Source organism: Sarcophilus harrisii, chromosome 4 (genome assembly GCF_902635505.1).
Source record: "Sarcophilus harrisii chromosome 4, mSarHar1.11, whole genome shotgun sequence".
Classification (NCBI taxonomy): Eukaryota; Metazoa; Chordata; class Mammalia; order Dasyuromorphia; family Dasyuridae; genus Sarcophilus; species Sarcophilus harrisii.
Genome location: NC_045429.1, coordinates 240567189 through 240590383, shown reverse-complemented (window position 1 = coordinate 240590383; position 23195 = coordinate 240567189). Strand labels below are relative to the sequence as shown.

General features: G+C 31.2%; 1 protein-coding gene across 1 annotated transcript in view; it reads right to left on the bottom strand.

Moving 5' to 3' along the window:
- LMBRD1 (LMBR1 domain containing 1) overlaps positions 1-23195 on the bottom strand; it is a 168002-nt gene that overhangs the window by 23454 nt on the left and 121353 nt on the right. The window contains exons 10-14 of the mRNA XM_031964672.1: positions 14726-14790; positions 14249-14351; positions 10974-11078; positions 9409-9558; positions 3641-3719 (exon numbers count right to left, since the gene is read on the bottom strand). Coding sequence (XP_031820532.1) covers positions 3641-3719; positions 9409-9558; positions 10974-11078; positions 14249-14351; positions 14726-14790 — 502 coding nt within the window. The remainder of the gene's footprint in view (positions 1-3640; positions 3720-9408; positions 9559-10973; positions 11079-14248; positions 14352-14725; positions 14791-23195) is intronic.

Below are 23195 nucleotides of genomic sequence, written 5' to 3'. Positions count from 1 at the left end.
TTGCTCATTTTCTTTTGCTATTTCCTTTTTTTTTTTTTTTTTTTTAATGGTTGAGCTCTGCTCTTGGTGTATATGGGGTGATATATCAAGTTTCCTGTGCAGCTCTAAGCCTTGGCTTTGAGCACAAGGGTATCATGTGTTTGCAAGAGGTACCTTTGCCTGCTCTGTTCAGGAAACAGTCTGGTTTCCCAGAGTTTATCTTCTGAGATACGACTGGAAACTAACTCACTGATCTGCTCCTCTACTCAGCCAGGACTGAGGGTCTCAATTGATGACTTGCTGTAATTAATACCCAGCATTCTCAGCCTGACTGTCTGAGTTAAGCTAAAGACTCCTTTCAAAGCAGTGAAACTGTCTTTTCTTGAAGTATTTTTCAGCCTCAGCTGGAGAGTGGTTTCATTCCATCAGACTGTATTCAGAGGCTTGGTTTCCTGTGGTTTTTAAAGGAAACTGGGAGAGCTCAAGCAGCTTCCTGACTTTACTCTGCCATCTTGGCTCCACCCCCCAAAAGTCCCCAAATCCTATTCTTCATTGTCACCTTATCCTCCAATTCCAATTCCTTTTCAGTTCTTTTCCAAATCATTACTTCTACCTACCTTTTTCTCCCCTCTTCATCTTGATGCCTTTGTGCACCAAATCACTCAATCAAGCTGACTGGACCCATTAAAAATTTGTTAAATAATCTCAATTACGATATCACTAAAGCAACACAATCTTTTTTTATGGCAGAATGGACAGAGCACTGCATTTGTAAGATTCATTTTCCTGAGTTTAAATCTAGCCTCGGAAATTTACTAGTTGTGTGATCCTGGGCAAGTCATTCAATCTAATTTGCCTCTGTTCCTCATCTGTAAAATGAGCTGGAGAAGGAAGTGGAAAACCCACTCCAGTGTCTTTGCCCAAAAAAAAAAAAAAAAAAAATCAAAATGGGTTCACAGTCAGACATAACTGAAATGACACAGCAACCACAAAATGACTCACTATTCCACTCATCAGAGAGCCTTTTTCCAACCTTTCATTCTTTCTCAAACTTCTCAAGATTTACCTTTTCTCACCCTCTTGACTAAGGACTTTGAATACATTTTTTCCCTAAAAAATACTGAGGCTGTTATTCAATGTTCTTTCTTACTAAGGTCATTTTACAGATAAGGAATTAAGACAAACAGGGTTAAATAAATGTCTCAGGCTAGATTTGAACTTAGAAAAGCAAGTCGTCTTGATTTCAGGCTGAACAGCCTCTTCATGGTGGTACCTGGAAGCCCCTTCTTAATTCCCTAAAGGCTGGTTTCTGACCTCACAATTCATCCAGAAATACTCTCCAAAGGTATTAATAGTATCTCAATTGCTAAATCTAATGGCCTTTCTCAATCTGCATAAAGCTTAACTTTTATGCAGCCTTTGACATTGTTGCTATCCTTCCCTTTGATATTCTATTCTCTTTATATTTTCAAGACACTACTCTCTTCTGGTTCTTCTCCAAACTATTCCTTCTCAATTCTCTTTACTAGACCTATATCCAGGTTATACCATCTTACCTGGGATCTTTCATAGGACTCAGTCCTGCCCTCTTCTCTTTTCTATCTTTGTTATTTCACTTGGTGAAATCAGCTACCATTGATTCAACTGTTATTTCTATGGTATTGAGGATTTTTAGCAAATTTACTCATTTAGCTCTAACCTCTAAGTTGATCCCAGGCTCATATGTACAACTGTTTATCAGATATCTCAAACTGGATGTCTTTTAGACATCTTAAACTGAACATGTCCAAAACTGAATTCACTTCTCCTAAGAAGCCCTCTCTTCCTAAGTTCCCTATTACTGCCAAGGCACTACCAGTTTCCTAGGCACCAAGGCTTGCAATCTAGACCTAGTTTTCAACATCCCACTAGTCTCATCTCTACAATATCCAATCAGGTCCCAAGTCCTATTTATTCTACCTTCATGACATTCCTTACATAGAGTCTCCCACCCTTCCTTTCTTTTCTCTGACATGGCTAGCACCCTGGTACAGGATGGCATCATATCACAGTGCCTGGCACATTGGAGGCATCTAAAAATCAACTGATACCAGGAATACTGTAATAGATCAAATTGGTCACCCTATCTTAAGACTTTAAATTCTATGGGACATCTTATACTTAGATGTTAAATTTATCTTACTAAAAGTACAAGTGTGACCATGCTACCTCTCACCCCCCATGTCCCATAAATTCTAATGGCTCCTTACCACCTCTAGGATTGAATATAAAATCCTCTATTCACACTCAGAGCCCCCAAATCTCTTACCCTTCTGATTTTCTTTCACCACGAACACAAACTCTGTAATCCAGTGACACTGGTGTGCTTGCTTTTCTTCTTACAAATATACTCCATCATCTAACTCTGTGGATTTCATTGGCTGTTTTCATGTCTAAAATGCTCTCCATCTTCATCTCTTCCTTCAGATGCTTTAAGCCCAAGTTAAATCCCACTTTTTACAAGAAGTCTTTCCAAATTCCTCATGATTATAGTGCTTTCACCCCTGGTGATTACTTCCAATTTGTTTTACATATTTCTTTTGTGTAGGTTGAAAATGTTGCCTCCCCAAGATATCATGAGCTAACTTCTTGACAGTAAATAGGGACTACATTTTTACTTTCCTTGATTCCCAGAACTTAACATAGTACCTGACACATAGCAGATAAGTAATAGAAATCTTGCTGATTTGACTTGGAATCAGGAAGACTTGGGTTCAAATTCTGCCTTAGATACTTGCTTAGCTGTGACTAGGACAAGTCACATTTCTAAGAGTCTAAGTTTCCTCATTTGTGAAATAAAGACAATAATGGCATCTGTCTAGCAACTTCACAGGATTATTATGAGTAGCCAATAAGATAATATATAATAAGCATTTTACAAACCATAAAAAGCTATATATATATATATATATATATATAATATATGAAGTATTATCATTAGGATAATCATCAATCTAGTTACCAATGTTTAAATCTGGTTCCCAGAATTTAACATAATACTCCAATGCTCAACACAAAATAGCAGTACTATAACCTTGCAAATTTTGAATGTGACTCCTCTATTAATAATGAAGTTTAGCTTAGACTGCATTAGCTTTTGTGGCTGACAAATCATACTGATGACTTTAGTGAGTTAGTTAGCAGACTATTAAAAATCTTAGATCTTTTCTTGACATAATATCCTGTATAGTTATAGTTCACACACACCCATTTATTTGACATCTACATAAAATTTTATTAAGTTAGATTTGGCTCAATGTCTTAACCTGTCAAGGCAACCAGAATTGTCATGAGACTTAGACAATCTCACACAGACAGTAGAGGCTAGAAGCAGGATTGGACAATCAGATTTTCTATACTCTAATCATTTATACTAAATAGCTACTATACAGGGTTGCCTCTAAATGAGAAAAAATAAAAATGAATAGACCAAATTAATGCAGTACAAATAACATTCCATAAATTGTGTATTTGTTAACCTCAAAAACAAAAGATTTGTATAATGGATTTTAATTCAATAGTGAGCCTTAAAAAAAAAAAAAAAAAAAAAAAAACCTCTTTGCTATATATTTAGCATAAATTTCTGATGTAAATAATAAAATATGTGACAAAAGTCTCTCACCTTCTGGAGCATCTGCATCACATTTCTTTGGCACAGATAGTGTATGGTTCCCTTTGTGGTCAACATATGTTGCATTGCTCTAGAAAAAAAAGAGAAAAAGTAATCATGATACAACTTTTTTAATGGAATATTATCTTTTTAATGATTTAAAAATGTTTCAGTAGAAATGATTTGATCCAAATGTCACAAATTTCACAGATTTCTTTAATAAAGAGAAGAGAAAAAACACCAAAACTGCTTTAAAAAACAAAAAAAAAACTATTGATGAAACAGGACCTTAAGGAATTCTGACAGAGTACACCTGAAAAGGCAAGAACACTAGCTCAGTGAATTGAGGAAGACGAGTTCAAATCTGGTTTCCAACATACTAAGTGGTGTGACTGACCTTGACCATGTCAATTAACTTGTTTGCCTTTATCCAATGGAGAAGAAATTGGAAACCTTGTGAAAAGTATTGGTATCCTAGAGTCCAGAGAGTCACAAAGAGTGAACAACAGCTGAATAGATATATTTTGAAATCCTATGAATAAGTCATTTTAACACAACAATACAATGACATCATGTATAACAATACACTGCTTACAATCAGTGTAATATAAATTATGCTTGCATAGTAACGTACTTCAACTTTACAAAGTTTGTCAGGCATCAGCAGGCAAAGACAAAAATAACCTAAGGTAGCAATGAACCAATTCAATGGCATAAAGGTCATGAACAAATGATAAAGACCAATTATTTTTATTTTAATTTTTCCTTTTCTAAAATCTCTTGATGTCAGTTATCTTTATCCTGGCTTGTCCTCTTTCTAAGTTTGTTAAGTCAACAAACATATACACTATGATTTACAAACATTAAAACCCTACATCATTATCAAGTATTGCAAGACTATTGCATTAACTTATAATACCTGATCTCTCCTACAAGGTTACCATTCTCCAAAAAGAAACATTCGTTTCTGATAAAATCTTAACTATACTTTAAATATTTGAGTCTTTAAGTATTAGTTAAAGTGATTCTGATCAAAATAATTTTCATTTACGCTAAAGTATATAATTTTAAATGAACTAAAATTGTAATTTGAAATGAAATATCTCTCACTGGATCTCTTTTACTTTTTCTTCCCAGGGACCAATTGGAAGTAGCTCCTTCTTTCACATAATAGGACATAAGAAAGGAAATCTACTTAGTTTTTATAAACCACTCACCGTCCCCCTCCGAGCCCCCATTTCATTTACATATCAGATATACATAATGTCTAAAACAGTATTAATTGGCTTATATATTAGATAATTTCCCCATATTTTTCTCTTTTAATTGAAGCTATTTTAACTTTAACTTTGTCTGATATCAATGACACTAACCTCTGCCTTTTTCTTCTAATAAATTCTACCCTTGATCATTATCTGTGTGAATATCACATTTCTTATTCTTACTGACTCCCCTACTTTAAGTTTACCTTCTACCTTGCCTTGCTATTATTTAATCTATCTCTGCTCCCCTCTCCCTGGGCCATGATATTCTTCTCTCTCCCCACCCTCTCTTCTTCTTTATCCCATTCCTGTTAATCTATACAGCTTATTCCATTCCCATTAATCTTTAGGCCCTTTTATACTCCCCACTTTATTTTATATATGTACTGTTTCCTGTTTAATCCCTGATATCACTAGGATTCCATAACTACCAAACTTCCTCCTCCATCTAATTCATGTGAATTCTTGCTCTCATACTTCATTCATATAATCTAAATAGTTTTTTTTACTTTTTCCAAATCTGTTGTTTTTCTTATGTCTCACATTCTCTTATATTTTTCATTCTTTTTATATATATTTTGTTTTGTTATTTCTTCATCTTTCTTGATCTCTCGTAACTTCCCTGGCTTCTCCTTGCCCAATTCTAGTTTTCAGAATTTTTTATGTGAGTTTTTATTTTATACCCTGCAACTTTTCTAAAATTGTTAATTGTTTCAGGTAGTTTTTTAGTTGATTTTCAAGGACTCACTAAATACATCATCATGTCATCTGGAAAGAGTTCTCACTCTTTTATTTCCTCATTGCCTAATCTAATTTTTTCAATTTCTTTTTCTTCTTTTATTGCTAAAGCTAACATTTCTGGTACAAAATTGAATAATAGTGGTAATAATGGGCATCCTTGTTTTACTGCTGATCTAATGGAGAATCCTTCTAGCTTCATATATATATATATATATATACACACACCCACATATATATATGTGTATATATATAGATATATATGTAATGCTTGCTGATAGACTTAAGAAAACTCCATTTATTCTTATATAAAAAAAAGCTTGAAATTTTCTGACCTACTGGCAATCTTGTAGTCCTTGATCTTTCCTTCTCCCTCAGTTTCCATATCCGTTCAGTTGCCAAGTCTTGTCAATTCCACTAGTTCAGCATCTCTTTTATTCATCTCATCTCTATACTTCTATAACTAAGTGCCCTAAATTGGGTCCTTACCACACCCTGATGAGATCACTGCAAAAGGAATCTGGAATTGAACTATGGGCTTCAAGTCTCTACTAGTACAGAAGTTTTATTAATTTCCTACTACATACAAAGCACTGCATACACCAGGAACTGAGTAAAACAAAATGAAAAATGAATCCTATTCTTCATGAATTTACCTTTTGTTTGTGGGGTTGGCCTGGCAGATACAAAGTATATATAAATAAGTTTATACCTAATCATTTAAGTAAAGCTAGGTGTCTAACAATTAGATGGTTTAGGAAAGGCTTACTTCTGAAGGTGGGCCATGAGCTAAGTCTTGAAGGAAACTACAGAATCTGAAAAGTGAAGGTGAAGATGAAGTATACTCTTGGCCTGGGTGAAATCCTAAGCAAAGGTACAGAGTTCAAGTACAAAGGACTGCCTTCAGAAAACAATAATGGGTGAGTTTGGAATGTAGAGTATAAACATATAGAGCAAAGAAATGTGGACTAAGCCAGGTTTTGGAGGGTTTTAATGCCAAACTGAAGAGGCTCTATTTTATCTCTGAGGTAAGAGCCACTAAAAATTCTTTGAGGCATAAGAGTGACAGTCAAACTTCTGTTTTTGCAATGTTTTTTTTTGGCAGTCACATGTAGATGGATTGGAGAGGACATCATTTAAAATGAGTGTTACAAGATGCCTAAATATAACTTATTTGTGCCGCAGACTTCGGAGGACAATTATTTGAGAGAATAGCTAAATTGCTCACAAACTCTAGACTTCAGTCATAAATTAAACAGAGGCCAAAGAATGCCACAGGATAGACATGAATCATTGTTTAGAACATACATTTAGTATGCATACATATAACTGCTAAATAAAGACATCATTTCTTCATTCAACAATATTTACTAAGTAAAGGTAAAAAGAGAGGTGATAAAAGAATAAGATAATCCTATTCTTGTCTTCTGGTAGCTTAAAATCCAATGGGAAAACAAGATAGTACAATCATGAAACACCTATATAATATAATGCGTGTTAACAAATGAAAATTTACTACAAATACCATGTATGGTGTTTTTATCTTCAACCTTCAGCACAGAGACTCACATGTAGGCATATATTGATGTATGACACATTCAGTTAAAAGACAGCCACCCAACAGAAAGATTACATAATGATTAATTATGATGGATGTGGTTCTTTTCAACAATGAGATGATTGAGGGCAGTTCCAATGATCTTGTGATAAAGAGAGCCATCTACACCCATAAAAAGGTCTGTGGTAACTGTGTGCAGATCACAAAATAGCATTTTCACTTCTTTATTTTGTTATCTGCTTGCATTTTGTTTTCTTTTGCATTTTTTTTCCTTTTTGATCTGACTTTTCTTGTTGCAGCACAATAACTGTATAAACATGTATATTGGATTTAACGTATATATATTTAATATGTTTAACATATATTGGATTGCTTGCCATCTAGGAGAGAATGTGGGGGGAAGGGGAGGAAAAATTTGGAACACAAGATTTTTCAAGGGTCAATGTTGAAAAGTTATCCATGCATACGTTTTAAAAATAAAAAACTTTAATAAAAAAAAAAGGCAACAAAAAACTCTATATAATGAAAATTTTCAAAATGAAGACCTTTATTTCATTTGTCTTAATGGGGGGAAATGATAGTGTTCCTGGAAGTAGCTGAAGTTACTACACCCCTCCCCAAATATATCCAAATGTAAAAAGGCAAAAAAATAAAAAATAAAACAACTCCAAACATGAAGAAGTATATACCATATTTTAAGATTCACATTAACAATGGGGTAGCTTAAAGGAAAGACTGAGCAGATTTAAACTAAAAATAGTAATCATGTTATACAAATGAGGGGCAGAGGAAGAATAGACACAGGTATTAGAAGGAGAAGAAAGGCTCATACTTCTGCAAACCTATTCTCATCAGAAATAGATTTAATAGGCAACACACTACACACACACACACACACACCATAAATGGTACAGTATCCTCCAAAACCTATAAAGAAGTAAGTAGAGAGAGATGAGCAATCAGGGAAATAAAGGATGTGGGAAGAAGGCAAGGGAAAGATATGGATAGGGGGAAGTTAAGTAATAGCAAGGCAAGTTATGGAACAGAATGAAAGCAAAGAATCAGCAGGGATAGGAACGCCATATGTATGTATATGTACATATCTACACATATCTACATAAATATATCCTTTCTTAACTATAGCTTGCTTGAGAGGGAGAGGGGATGAAAGTGGGGGAAAAAAGTATAAAGTTAAAAAAGGTACACAGATAAGAACAAAAAAATTTACAAGGAAGTAAAGAAAAGGTGGACATTCATGAATATAATTTCTTCTACTAATATATATACTTTCTTGAACTGGTAATTTGTTGTTATATATTTTTAATCCTTCCTGATGTTCTTCTGGGTACATGATAATGCTTTTTTTTTTGTTTTATTTTGCATTTCTTTTCCATTTTTCTTATTTATTTTTTTAAATAAAAAGAAAATTTAAAAAGAAATTGTATTATCTGAAAAATAAAATAAATAGCATGGCACAACAAAAAATGAAGTTATTTAGAAAAATTATTTTGCAAGTACTACACAAGATTAACTTTAAGAGTGAAAAAATTAGAAAAAAGGAGACACAGGATGTTGAGTTGTATTCTCTTTTACCATTAGTCAGAATAGAACTAGAAGAGGGCCTTCTTCTATGCTATTAGAAAATAAACATAACTGCAATAGCAGAATACATAAAGGAGCTCCCTCTGAGGATTAATATAACATTCTCCTCAAGTATTTCCTTTTGGAACTTATTAAACATATTGTCATTCATTAAGAGGTAATATTAGGAATTTTAATAAAGCTCTGAAATAAAATCCAATAGCCTAGTAGCATGAGATTTATGTAAGGCTTTATAATGAAGTTTAGTACATAATTCTGAAGAGAATTTTATACTATATTATATGAATAATCTTCTACTATGTTATATGAAAAATATAACAATGTTTATCTATACTATTTATAGCATATACTATACTATATACACTATATATTTATAACATATACTATATTATCTATATGCTGTACTATCTATACTATTTATAGTATATCTATACTAGAAGAATGTGGGAATGATTAGATAAAAATAAAAATTAAATAGGAAAGGGGAGGTCATGAAAATGTTCTAAAATATATATAAAATGTGATCATGTGGACTAGATGGCCTCTATGGTGTGTTTCAGATCTAAGATTTTATATTCCAGCAAAATGTAGATGAAGATATATTAATATATAGTGCTCACCTCTATTAAGTATTTTTGACTTCCATACATAACGTATTGGGGGGCAAGACTGTAAATCATATAGCTAGTGTGAAGGACAATCAGCAGAAGTATCATGCAGAGAAATAAGAGTGCTTGGGGTCTGGTTCTACCTCTTCTGATCTTGTATAGCTGGGGGGGGAAAGTATAGCATTAAAACATTAGCAATATTGTTTCAAGTAGAACATTAAGCTCATATTCTCTATTAAAGGAAATAACTTTTGTAATCAATCTTTTCCAAAATAAAGTCTAAAAGGTCTTAATCATTGCTAGTGGTTATAAAAAGCTCTTTCCTCACAGAGCTTTTAGGTTCAATCTAGCTTATTGGTTCACAGAAAATAGTTAATGCAAAAGTTTCTAAATCCAAAATGGTCTCTATATATATATGATTAATTTTTAAAACCAGCCATCCAGATACTAAAATATTAACAAAGTCAATATTTTTGTATTAACTGTAGAGCAGAGGTTAAATAATGTCATATTAATAAGCTCTTTTTTCCTTCTTTAAAAAATGTAGATACCTATTTCAACATAACTGGGTTTATAAGCTTATGTATTTTGCTATATACATTTAAAAATATTATTCTGATAAGTGATCTATAGATTTTTAACAGATTACCAAAGGGATACAAGGCACAAAAAACATTAAGAACCCCCTGTTCTGGAGCATACTTGTTTATATAAAGATAATGAGATAACAAAGTATTAAATCAATAAGAATTAACTCATATCACCTGAAATCATTAGGATGATTTCACTATTAAAATTTTAAGTATCTGATTACGTTACGTATTATTATATATATATCATAAATTTGTAATATGAAGTAAAATGAAATCAATTGAATGACAATACCATATTCATGAAATACATTTAAGAAAACTATAGGTAAACTATTATAACAATTGGGTTGTGACAACCTGTGAAATAAGATACTTTTACACTTCTTCCAAATATGGGTAAACCAATATTAGGAACAAGTGAAATATAAAGGGATCAATTGATTTGTTTCAAATCAGTGGAACTATTAAAATATGGTCCGTTAAATTTGATATCAAATATATCATGACATTACTGTTTGATTTTTTTTAGTTTTCCATACCTATTTTTATGTCTTTACATATAAAAAGGCACCAAGGAGGTGAATTTTTATTAAATTAACTCCTATGGTTCAAACATTATCTTCATGGGTTTATTTTAAATATTACATTTAATTTGTGTGGATATTTAACATAATAAAGTTGAATAATTTCTCTAGCATAAAATTTGTGTACTGTATAGCTTAATCTCAAAGCTTTAGATTAAATGCCACCCTTTAAACTTCAGTGTTTACTGAATATGATCACACAAATGTTGCAGAGAATTATAAATTCTATAAATTTAAATATCTAATGAAAAACTGATGACTAATCATTTTTGTTAACTTTGATGAAACTTCTCCCTTTATCTTCACAAAACAAATAATATATTTTGGTATTAGATGTTGCATATATGGGTGGGGATTAAACAAAAATGATTTTTGACTGGTATATATTTTTATTACTCACTCTGATCCAAAAGAACCATATGCCAATATTCCGAATTCCCGCCATTGAAGTGAAAATAAAGTACATAATTATGGTTGTTATAAGAAGATAATCAAGTGGGAAAACCTGAAACAGAAAAATTCAATTTTAATACAAAAATAAACTGTTAAGAATGTTACAATATAAAAATCTGCACAGAAATAAACTCTGAGAGTGGTACAATAAATTTACCCAAGATGCTTACTCTTAAAAATATGCAAGATATTCAAACTATCAAATTCCAACTAATTCTACAGTTACTGTGCTCAAATCAGAAGGGAAAATAGATTGTCTAATTAATAATAACTGAAGCAAGGCTTTGGAATAAATTAATATTTTTAAGTGTTTTAGTAAATGGCAGAAAAGGTCTCATTCAAAATAAATGTCAAAGAAAATAAATAATTCTCTTAAGACTTTAATGAACTATTGGTATGTTTATGAAACATTCTAGGAAATAAATTATTAATTATATATAATTATTTAAATTATATTAATAATATTATTTAAATTATAATATTATTATAATTTATAATACCTCTTAATATTAATACCCTAACCCTAAACCTAACCCTAAATAAATATTATTTAAATTATAATTATATATATATAATTATAATTATAATAATATAAATTATTAATTATATATAGATATAATGTAAAAATAACAGACTCTTAAGAAATTAGTCAAAATAGAACCTGCATCCAAATTAAAAAAAAAATCATAATAGGATAGAAAGTAAATAAACTCCTTATTAAATTACAAATAGTTATTTCTTGATTAAAATTTCTTATAATGTGAACAATACCAAATGATATATGTGTTTTGGAGTTTTATGCAATGTCACAATTTCCAAAATCTTTTTGGCAACACCGTCAACTAGGCAAGTGGTTTTTAAACCTGCTAATGGTTAATTAAATATACTATCTATTTCCATAGAAAATATCTTCAAATAAATGGTATGCTTTCATTCAGGAAAATGACAGTGACATTAACAAGTTATTAATTTGTAAGGAAAAAGAGATGTGATTATGACTTATTAAGAAATAGTAATGTCTTGATATGTTGACACTTAAGCAAATTATGCTTATGAAATTTGCATTTTATAAACAAGATTTCATTTGATGAGTAACTGAATTTTCAAATGTTTAGTTCAGCGATTCAATTAGATCTAAGCTTTTAGAATGCATTTATGTATTCATACTTCATACTAATTTCAATTAGTAACCATAAAATTATTGGTTATTTCTATTTGAAAGAATTAAAAAAGTTTAAAAATGGAGAAATTTCACTAATGTTTAATTACAGTAACATCTTACCTATATAGAGCTTATTAATCTACTATTACTGACACATTCACAACACAGCTAACAACCAGAAGCCAAAAAAAGAAAAAAGTACTTCTAAGCAGTGAAAATAGAAGCAATAGAATCCATATACATCATATTATAAAAACTCAGGCATTTTAATACTGTGAATGCCTCAGTTTTTCATTCATTTAAGTCACAAGTACTTTCCTTTGGACAAATTTTTTAGCTTACTTTAACAATTTGACTATCAAACTTTCTCAGCTCTTCTCAACGATCTTGGATTTTGTTTGTTTTTTGGCTGAAAAAAACTAAAGGCATTTATCAAGAGCTTCCCTTTTTCTACTCATCTTAAAACAGTAAGATAGCTTCCCTAGCTAGTCCTTCTTTTTTTTCTTATTCAGACAAAAAAATGGATCTTCTCCTTGCCAAGGTCAACTTCATATAAGTGTGTATGTATTAAAAACATCCTAACTTGATACTACCATTCTGACTATTGTAGTTGTATCTCTCCTTTCCCTTCCCATTTAAACTCAAGAAAATAGTTCATACAAGGGGCAGCTAGGTGGCTCAGGGGATATAATTAACACTTCTGTTATGTGACCCTGGGCAAGTCACTTAACTCAAACGTCTCAGCAAAAACCAAAAACAAACAAAATATTAGTTCATACAAAATTTTTCCTGTAAGCCTCATAAGCCTTCAGACCTCAAAATTCAACTTAATTACCAACTCTGTCTTTTTCTCAAATCTCAATCTCCTAAACTTAGATAGCATCTGACAATGCTTATCACTTCCTCTTAAATAATCTCCTTTGTGTATTTTTGTCATATTGTTCCTTTCTAGTTATCTTCCTCCCGCTTCTCTAATCCTTCTTAATTTCTTTTGATGATTCTTTATATCACTCAACTGCCTAAGGCTCTTCCTAAAGAGCCCTCTTTTGTATTCTCTCAATACTAACTATGATTTATAATCACATTAGCTCTGATGGGTTCGATAATCATCTCTGTGGAAATGATTCTCAGATCTAGACTTACAGAAACTGATGCAGAATTAAGTGAATAGAACCTGGAGGACAATTTATATGATGATAACAATATAATCAAGATAAACAATTGAAAGAATTAGGAACTTTGATTGATGTAATGATCAATCAAAATTCCAGATAATGATAAAACATGGTTACCCACATCTTCTGATAGAGATATGAAAGACTCAAAAGTGCAGAATGAGATTTTTTTTAAACATAACCAACACAGAAATTTGTTTTTCTTGACTACACATTTACAGGAAGAGTTTTGTTTTTCTTTCATTCTCAATTATGAGAAAGGGAGAGAGGAGAAAGGTAGATTTTTATTGATTAAAAATAAAATAATTAAAAAAAATTTTTTTTTGTTAAAAAGGACTAATAATTGACTATGAAGACCAAAAATTTATTTTTAAAAACTATATAAAAACTAACAAAGTATAGCAGCCATGAGTCATTTAATGTAAAGCTAAACAATTATACAAATAAAAATAAGCCTAGAGAATCACCATTCAGTACATAATGCTCCAAGTCATTAAGAAAAATTTGAATTATGATCACTATACTTTGAAACTAAGATGTAAGTAAGATTTTCATTTAAAAAATTATAAATCCATAACAATTAGAGGGAGGATATTTAAATTATTTGAAAACTTTTCTGTGAAATTATTCTTTTTCCAGTGATATAAGTTAATGAAGGGTTAGTAAAGTTTTAAAATTTTCTATCTCCAGTTAATAAAGTTACTTTAAAAGTATTATTCCAGAGTACTTATCACTTTTCCCATTACCAAGATAATATCTATATGAAGCAGTTAAAGATAAATATATTCTGTTCTAGAAACAAAATTTTAGGTGAGGTTGAGTCAAAGCACCTAACAAAAATGCATGATTACTGTTACTACTAAATTATTATTATTCACTACTTACTGTCTGTAGTATAGGCAAAAGCATATTCAGTGGATTTGTCAGGTTGGTTCCAAATATTATGAATCCAGAATCAATGCCAGCTGAATGAAGAGCTTTGTCCAGACTGAAGTTAAAAATAAATAAATAAATTAGTCTTGAATTTTTACATAGAACATTGCATATTTGATGAAATAAAGAAATGACCATAACCTAAACACAGAACACAAACTGGTGGTAGAAATAAATGTATAGAAAATTGAACTTCATTTAAATGTTTTACAGAGCAATATTCAGTTGATTCAATATGATAGGATAAATATTATTCTTTACAAGAACACAGTTAGCCATTCTTTATGAGAGTTAACACTGTAGAACATTTCAAGTAAAGTAAGTAACTCAAGATAAATAGACTACACTAATGGATTTTAGCAAGGAAAAAGTATAACATTATATGACTTGTGCAAATGATTTAGTAAAACTATACTGAAATGTACTTACTTTGACAGAAAGAGAGAAACTGTGAACAGCAGTGCCACAAGAATGAAAAATATTCCCCATATGATCTAAAAACAAAAATATATTACTAAAATGTAGCTCAAGATGTTCTAAAAGTTTATATTAAAAGCACAAACACATTATGCTCAATCTTATTGATCATGAGCTATTAGTGTGCCAATGTTTTAGTAAAAATCAATCCAAGGTGCATTTTTATTTAGAATATAACTCCAGTTGTCACATAAGTTTTTAATAACTTGAAAGACTATTTGATTGAGAACACTTGTATAGGATAAAAAGTATTCACATAACATCTACAGCAAACTTTATTAATCACTAAACAAAAGAGATTCCTTGTTAAATGAGATAGTATATTTATCTATAATAGATAAGAAATGATTGTTTATTTCCAATAAAATTCTGGAAACCATTATTTTAAATTTTATTTACTAAGTATCCAAAGTGCTAAAGAAAATGCATATAAACCCCAGCTTTGTCCCCAAATTGAATCTGCCTCATTTTATTCATATATAAATTCAAGAGAAACACATAATGTTCTCATTGCTTATATAAAAATGATTACATATGTGCATATGTATAGTGCTTAAAGGCTTATGAAATACTTTATGTAATTTTGGGCATCTATACAACAACTCAGGCAGGTAGCAAGGATTATTGTCCCCATTTAAAGGAGGAACTGATCTGAAGATAGTTAAGTAACTTGTCCTAAGTTTCAGAGACAGCAAGCCAGAAAAACAGGTTTGAAACTTGAGGCTCCAGGATGTATATTCAGTGTTATTTTCACTAGAAGAATGCTATTTCACAAATACAAATGTTAATATTTAAGGTATTCTGGAAGCCTAATATATAAGGGTTATAGATGAACATAAAATTAGAGCTTAAAATATAATATGCTATTATCATACATATGCTAAAAGAATTTCCAAAACCCCATATAGTGCTGAATTTGGAATCAGGAAGAACAGAGTTGGAAATGTGTCTCAGACACTTGCAATGAGATGTCTTGTCACAATCTTTCTAAGATTTCAGTTTCCTTATCTGTGTAATTCATGGTCTCTAATATATCTTCTAGTTCTACATCTATTGATAGCCATCTAGGTGGCACAGTAGTTAGATCATCCTGGAATCAGACAGACCTAAGTTCAAATCTAGCATCAGAAACTTACCAGCAGTTTGATCATGACTAAGTCACTTAATCTCTCCATCTACCTCAGTTTCCTCATCTATAAAATGGGCACTTACCACACACTACTGTTGTGAGGATTCAATGAGATTAGTAAAGCACTTTGTAAACCTTATGCACTATGTAAATATTAGCTATTATCTATGAGTCCTTTAGTTTATTAACCTCACAATATGGCACAGCAGAACTACATGCAGAAATAACCAACATAAGACACTAACTAGTTATAACCAAACTTAGAAAAATATTATTATTGTTATTCATTTATAACAACATTTTTATCTATTAATACAAAAATACAAAGGAATTAACTCAAAAGTAAAAAAAAAAAATTCTTTACACTTGAAAAGACAAACAGTTAACTTTAACGAAGTTTTGAAAGTAAAACTTTCCAAAGGCTATATCTCTAATCACTTAGAATGGGAGGCAAAATTATTTAAAATAAAAGAATTTTAGAGTCAGAAAGGATGGGAGATATGTTCCAGCTCAATACCCCTCATTACAAAGAAGAGAACATAATTATCCCAACAAGTCATGTTATTAAGATCTGGTCAAAGATGAATGCTAGTATTTAAACCTAGGTTGTCTCACTTCTTGAAAATTTAAGAAGACAAATATAAAATTGACAGTACATTATGTTGTGTTTCATCCACTCATTCAATTTAAACTAAGGTCATATTCATTGCTACTTGATCTAAGAATAAGTGTAACCCAAATAAATTTTGCTACACTAATATTGTTTTAGATTTAAGTTATTAATTAAAACATTGTAACAGACCATCATAAAGTCCTATTTATAACACTACAGAACTAGCTTGTCCATTATAATGTTTCATAATAGTGTCAGGAAAAAAAACCCTAAATTAATATTTCGAAATTTATATTTTAAACAGTAAGAATCATGTAAAAAATGCAATGTGGGGACAGTTAGGTGGCAAAGTGGATAGAGCACCAGTCCTGAAGTCAGAAGGACCAAAGTTCAAATCTGGCCTCAGATACTTAACACTTGCCTAGCTGTGTGACCCAGGACAAGTCACTTAACCCCAATTGCCTCAGCATGATTAGAGACCTCTCTCCTCTCAGAATCTTCATTTAAGTCGAGAGTCCTGGGCAATATCTTTTTATTTCTCACCCAGTTATTTTTCTCTAGATTGCTCCATCATGTTTCTACACTGGGTACTTTTCCCACCCCAACCCTGATTTTTTGATTCCTCTGCTCTGTTGTCTTCCTTAGTTAGCTCCTTGAAGTCAGCAATTATCTTTTGCTTTTCCTTGATTTGTCAGGGAGTAGCAGAAAGCCTGCCATATAGTATATACATTAACTAACTGATAGACTAGTTTTATAAGCCTTTAAATGAAAATACATCCATGTGAATTGAATGATTGAAATATCCATATTTGGACTTTAGAGAATATTTTTTAATTATGTCTACAAACAAAATCTGCATTCTTAAATGCTAAGAGATAAAGCATAAAATCTCTGACTAAATTTTTTTTCCCCTAAAGTGTAACACAAACAAGTAGTGTAAGAATGCCAGTTAAAGTAAAACTTCCGAAGTAAGATGACAATAAAAAAAGTTCTAATAAAGGATAATTTTAATATGGACCACTTTATTACAAGTAACATTTATATTTTTAAAGAGTTTATCCAGGGATTTATTATTTCTTCATCTTTTGGTTGGTTGGTTGCACATCTTACCCTGGGTTGCTCTATTTCAATAGGTGAGCTCTGCTTTATCTTACCAAGGATAAGACAACCCCTTTCTAGCTTAACTTTATGTCTTGTTTTTCACTACTTAAATGTAAGCCCTTTGAATATCTGTAGCCTCAGTACAAAGAAAAGTGCCTAAAAAACACTGCAAATCTTTAATAAATGTCTGACACTCACTCTCCTACATCTATCAAATATTTGTAGAAGTTTTTTTCTATTTTACAGATATTCCTTTTTTTTTTGTCCTTATATAGAATTTAATACAAAGCTCTAGTTTCTAAAATTGGCCATGCCTTCCTATGAACTTGGGATTTGATTTTCTTTGGTCCTACCACATAATAACCCTGCATCTAGAATAAAATTGTAAAATCTCTTCATCTCCATCCTATCTCTACCAGGCCCTGGAATAGTCCTTCACATACAAGGTTGTTACTTTTAAAATATGTGCTTGAATAAAGAAAATCAGACACTGTGCATTTCATAAATAAATACTCTTAGAGTTTAAAATACTTCCCCCCCCCCAAAAAAAATTAAGATATACTAATATTAAGGAGTCTTTCTTGGTTTAATTCTGACAACTGAAAATTAATGGCTACTGGAATACTGATTATTTATGAGACTTAAAATGCCAAGCAATTTTAAACAGTTAAGAGGTGTATTCTTTTAGAAAGGTTAAGTGGCAATAAAACAAAATTAAAATTAAACAAGATAAAAATAAAATAAACAACTGGTTATCTGGATAAATATTTGCTCCAATCTAAAAAATTGAAGTTCAAATGCTAAGACTCCCTTAGTGACCCTTTGGCAAAGGATTTCTTTACTAAAACTTTCCCCAAATGTATATTAAATGATGGTTAATCTAACATTCTACTTCATGATCGATGACTAGAATCAGAGACTTGAAACTTTGAAATTTGAAAACTTTAATAAAATATCTATTTAGAAATGAGAATTTCTGTAATTCAAAAAAAATTATATGAAACAAATCAGTCACAGATAAACAGGAATTCAGTGACATTTAGAGCAATGCTTATAGAACTATACAGAAGACTATTGTTTCACATGATACTTATTGTCACTTTTTTTCTTGCCTGCTCCATTTTAAAAATTTCATTTAAAAAAGTTATGATAAATTGTACTTTGGAAAAATACTTTCAATTTATCCCCCAAAGCAAAAAGTATAGTTCAAGAGTAGCAAGCATTCCAAAAAGTGCCCAAGTATTTTTTTAAAATTTTTTTATTTATATACACATCACTTAATTCCTCAGGGCAATCCCTCTCCCCCCTTCCACCCCCCAAAAAGGATCTTGTCAAAGGTCAGATAGACTGCCAGAGAACCCTGAGAGTAAATAGATGACAGCAGGGACTAAAAAAGATAGATAAGGAACTCATAACTGAGTCCTGGAATCTTATAGTCGTGGCAGATGATACACAGTGGCTGGCAGACATGCCGAGATAGTCAGTCACATGGAACAACATGCTCCCACCCAGAGACAGACTGTGACAGATATACAGAAGGACCCTCACAGTAGCTAAAAGCTCAGAACTAGCACAGAGACAAAAAAAAAAATCTTCATAGTGGTCACTGAGACAAAAAACTGGTTTTCACTATATATCTCTTTGATGCTCCCTTCAAAAGAAAAAGCTACAGAACAAATACAATATACCAATGGGAAAAAATGGTTTGTTTAATATTAAAAAAAGTAATCATATCTCATAATTAATGCCTTTAGGTTTTATCATAAAAATGTCTACTAAGTAGAGAATTTAAATATCATATCTGAAAAACTTTAATATTTACAAAATAAAGAGAAACTACAAAAATGCACTTATTATGGTAATAAACACTTTATGTTTCTTTGTGTTATTCTCTTTAGTAGTTTGAATGTTTTTAAGAAATCCAAATTATAGAATTAATCAAAGTCTGCATCAAAAATGTTTGGGAAATATTAAAAAATATATGCAGACAACTGAAAGAGTGCTTTAATTAAGAAAAAAGAGTAAAACAGAATGGAAGAAATTCCAGTTCTGTATAATCTAATTATCAACATATTTGGAACAGAAACCTATTATCAGGAAACATCTCAAAACAGAGCTTAACTTGGCTATTTGGAAGAAACTTAATATCATTACCTCTGAGTATGAAAAATGTTTATTTTGTTCTGATTTGGGTTTTGTTTTTGCTGAGAATACTAAAGACATATTAAAATTAAACACCTGGATCTGGTCTTAATTTTGGAACTCTATTGAAAATGCTCTCATACAAGGTAAACAATGACATTCTAAATTAACATAATCCATTTGAAACAAGTGGTCTATATATGAATACCAACTTTGCCTGCCATTTACTACCTGAAAGATATTGAGTAAGTCCATTTATTTCACTATTTTGATTCACTTTCCCCATCAATAAAATTAAAAGGTTAACCAAAATTTCCAGGACTAAATATCATAATGATTTGGTTGTCTTTATTTTAATCACCAGGCTTCTTCACTTTTCAACACATCACTAACATTTCCCATTAGACATCATATTCAATTAAGTTCTTTCAAATCTTGTTTAAAATTTCATTACTTCCAGTAAAAGTTGTTTGTCTATTGAATCTTAGCAAAGAAGATGATGACTACTATAATCTTTTAGAAAAAATTTATATCCACTCTAATTCTATCAATTCTTATTCAAATTATTTGTCAAATATATTTTTTCATTTGTAATTCTATTGCCACGTATCTCACTTTTTGACTACTGAAAAACATCACTTATCTTCCTTTACTATACTGAAGAATAACATAAAGCTCTTCTTTAAGGTATCCAAATACTAGAATAACCATAATCAGGACTTTTTTTTTTTTTTTTGGTACTCTTACATTACAATTTACAAGCTAAAGAAACTTAAATTATGCTTTTTTAATGTTTAACTTTTTTAAGCTCATGATGTTAAATTTGAGAGGCAGTTTGGAATGATTCAAGCTAGATTTGGAGTCATTTAAATATCACGTTGAGCTAATTTTCTCATCTGGAAAATAGGGTTAAGAGGATATATCATACAGATATCCTTGCTGTGAGTCTTAAATGAAATAATGTATTTAAAAAGGTATGCAAACTTTAAAGGGCCACATAAATGTGTGCTGTTCTTAATTCGGCTACTGCTAATATCCAAAACAGCATCTAAATAATTACTAACAAAACAAGTAGAATTGTCATCTGTGATATGAAATAATAGTTGCCAGTGTGAGGAATTATTCTTATATATCTGGTGCTAATTTCTGATGATTATGAATTAATGAATCTTGATCCTTATCACTAATCTAAGTGAGGCAATGGATTATTTTTACTCAAATGGAAGCTACCTGATTTATTCTGTTAACCATTCTGCATATTCCTTATTAGGGATAAGTTAGATGTCACCTGGTAAAATCCTTATGTATAATAATACTTCAAATTCCAACTATCTAATAAATTTGAATTTAATACATGGAAATTTTAGAAGAACTGTAACAAATCAATCTTAAACTATACAATAAACTTACTTTCATGTTACTACCTGCTAGATAAACATATTTAAATAAGCAATATAAATTCTTTTGTCGCTAAGGCTTTTTTGTTGTTGTTAAATCAATTTAAATGCTGTCACATAATATAACTAAATAGAATAGTTCTCAAGAGCAAAAAAACTTATACATAATTAGCTTGGCAAATATTTCCTCTGATAATTATTCTGGACTTTAAAAACTTTTATGAAGTATATTGACACATCCAGTCAATCATTACATTCATTAAATATATATATATATGAATATTGGAAGAAATCTCAATTTTAAATACAATTTTCCTTTTTCTCAAGACTTATATCATATGGCACTTAAAGGATCAGATGTCAAACAGTTGTGAATTAGTGAAAGGACATTTCAGATTTGGGGATAAGAGAAGTGGATGATTAGTTAGGTGAGTACTCTATAAATGTATGTTGAGTACTCTATGAATGCATGTTATTTAGTCGTTTTTCAATTGTATTCAGCTCTTTGTGAGTCCACTTGGAGTTTTGTTTTGTTTAGCAAAGTTAGCTCATTTTACAGATGAGGAACTGAAGCAAACAACATTAAATAAAAGACTTATCTGAGATCACACACCTAAGCAAGCATCTGAGGTCAGATATGAACTTATGAAGATGAGTTAGTGCTCTAACCACTGCACCACCTGCCCTTATGAATGCACAGCTTCTGTTAAATAATTGAATGGAACAAAAGCCAATAATTTTCAACAGTTCAAAGTCAATGAAGAAGAAGCAGCAGCTAGTTAATCATGCAAATAAAAGACAAAGACTAAAGAGATCATCTGATGCTTAACACCTTTGGAGAAGTAGGTAGACCCCACAGATGGGACAGCTATCCCAAGATTCCAGATGAACCCTGAGTCTACTGTGATAGTTTTTTCCCCCCTTTTCTCCTTTGTTATGTACCAAACCACCATGGTTTTGATTCAAGTGTGTGTTGGCATTTCTTCATTGTAACATTTTTGGTCCCCTTTTTTGCTCATCACAGAAGTCTATCCTTCTTGCAAATGAATTTGGATCCCAGTTTCTTGAGGGGGGAATTATGAGATTCTAATTATTGCCCCCAGCCCACCCCAGCTCAAACTTCTACAAGAAGACTGATTTCTACAAGAAGAAATGATTCAAGAGCAATCATTAATAATGGGTCCCAGTACAACAGTGCAGTGAGTAGGCCAGGATATTCTATAACCACATCATCATGTTAACATGAGACAGTAACCACAAAACATAACACAAAAATCAGCCAATAAGAAAGTGGCACCAACAGGATGCAGAACAGGACATTGGACCATAAACTTCAATAAATCTTTCCCCAGGCATGATATTTGGGCAGTTCTCTTTCTTTGCTATCCTTGAGTAAATCTATGCTAGTTATAATATCATTACCTCAAGTGGGCTTTTCTGTATGTATTCTGAGTAACCAAAGGGAATTGATGTACATCAGGAACAAAAGATGAATAAAACTGAGTATGTACAACATAGGTAATTTTTTTTTTATCTTAAAGGATACCAAGGAGCCTTTGTACCATCCTAAGCAAATATAAATTTTCCCCAAGTGCTTTTATATTTAATCTCACAATTTAAATCCTGTGAGAGAAGGGTAGATCTCAGTCTAATGAAAGGTTAGTTATACACATTCATTTCTAGGAAACCGCGAACTGAAACAGAAGTAAAAGCCCAAGTCTGTTTATGGCACTTTTTTTTTTAAAGAAAGTTGGGGATTCTGCTAATCTTCTACAAAGCAGATTTTAAGTTTTTTTTTTTTTTTTAATACACCAGCTGTCTAAGTTCAAATGTCATAAATTAAGAACCAATCCTTGCTTTCCCCATGGTGAAGAATTAAAGAAATTCAGTGCACTCAGGAAAAAACAAATGATCACAGTAGTTGAATGTGTAGTAGTAGTCACAATGCTGATCTTGACCCCTTTGAACCATGGCTTTGTTTGAATATTTTCAAATTCCTCACCAGAAATGCATTTGCCAGCAAAAAGAAATAAAATCTAT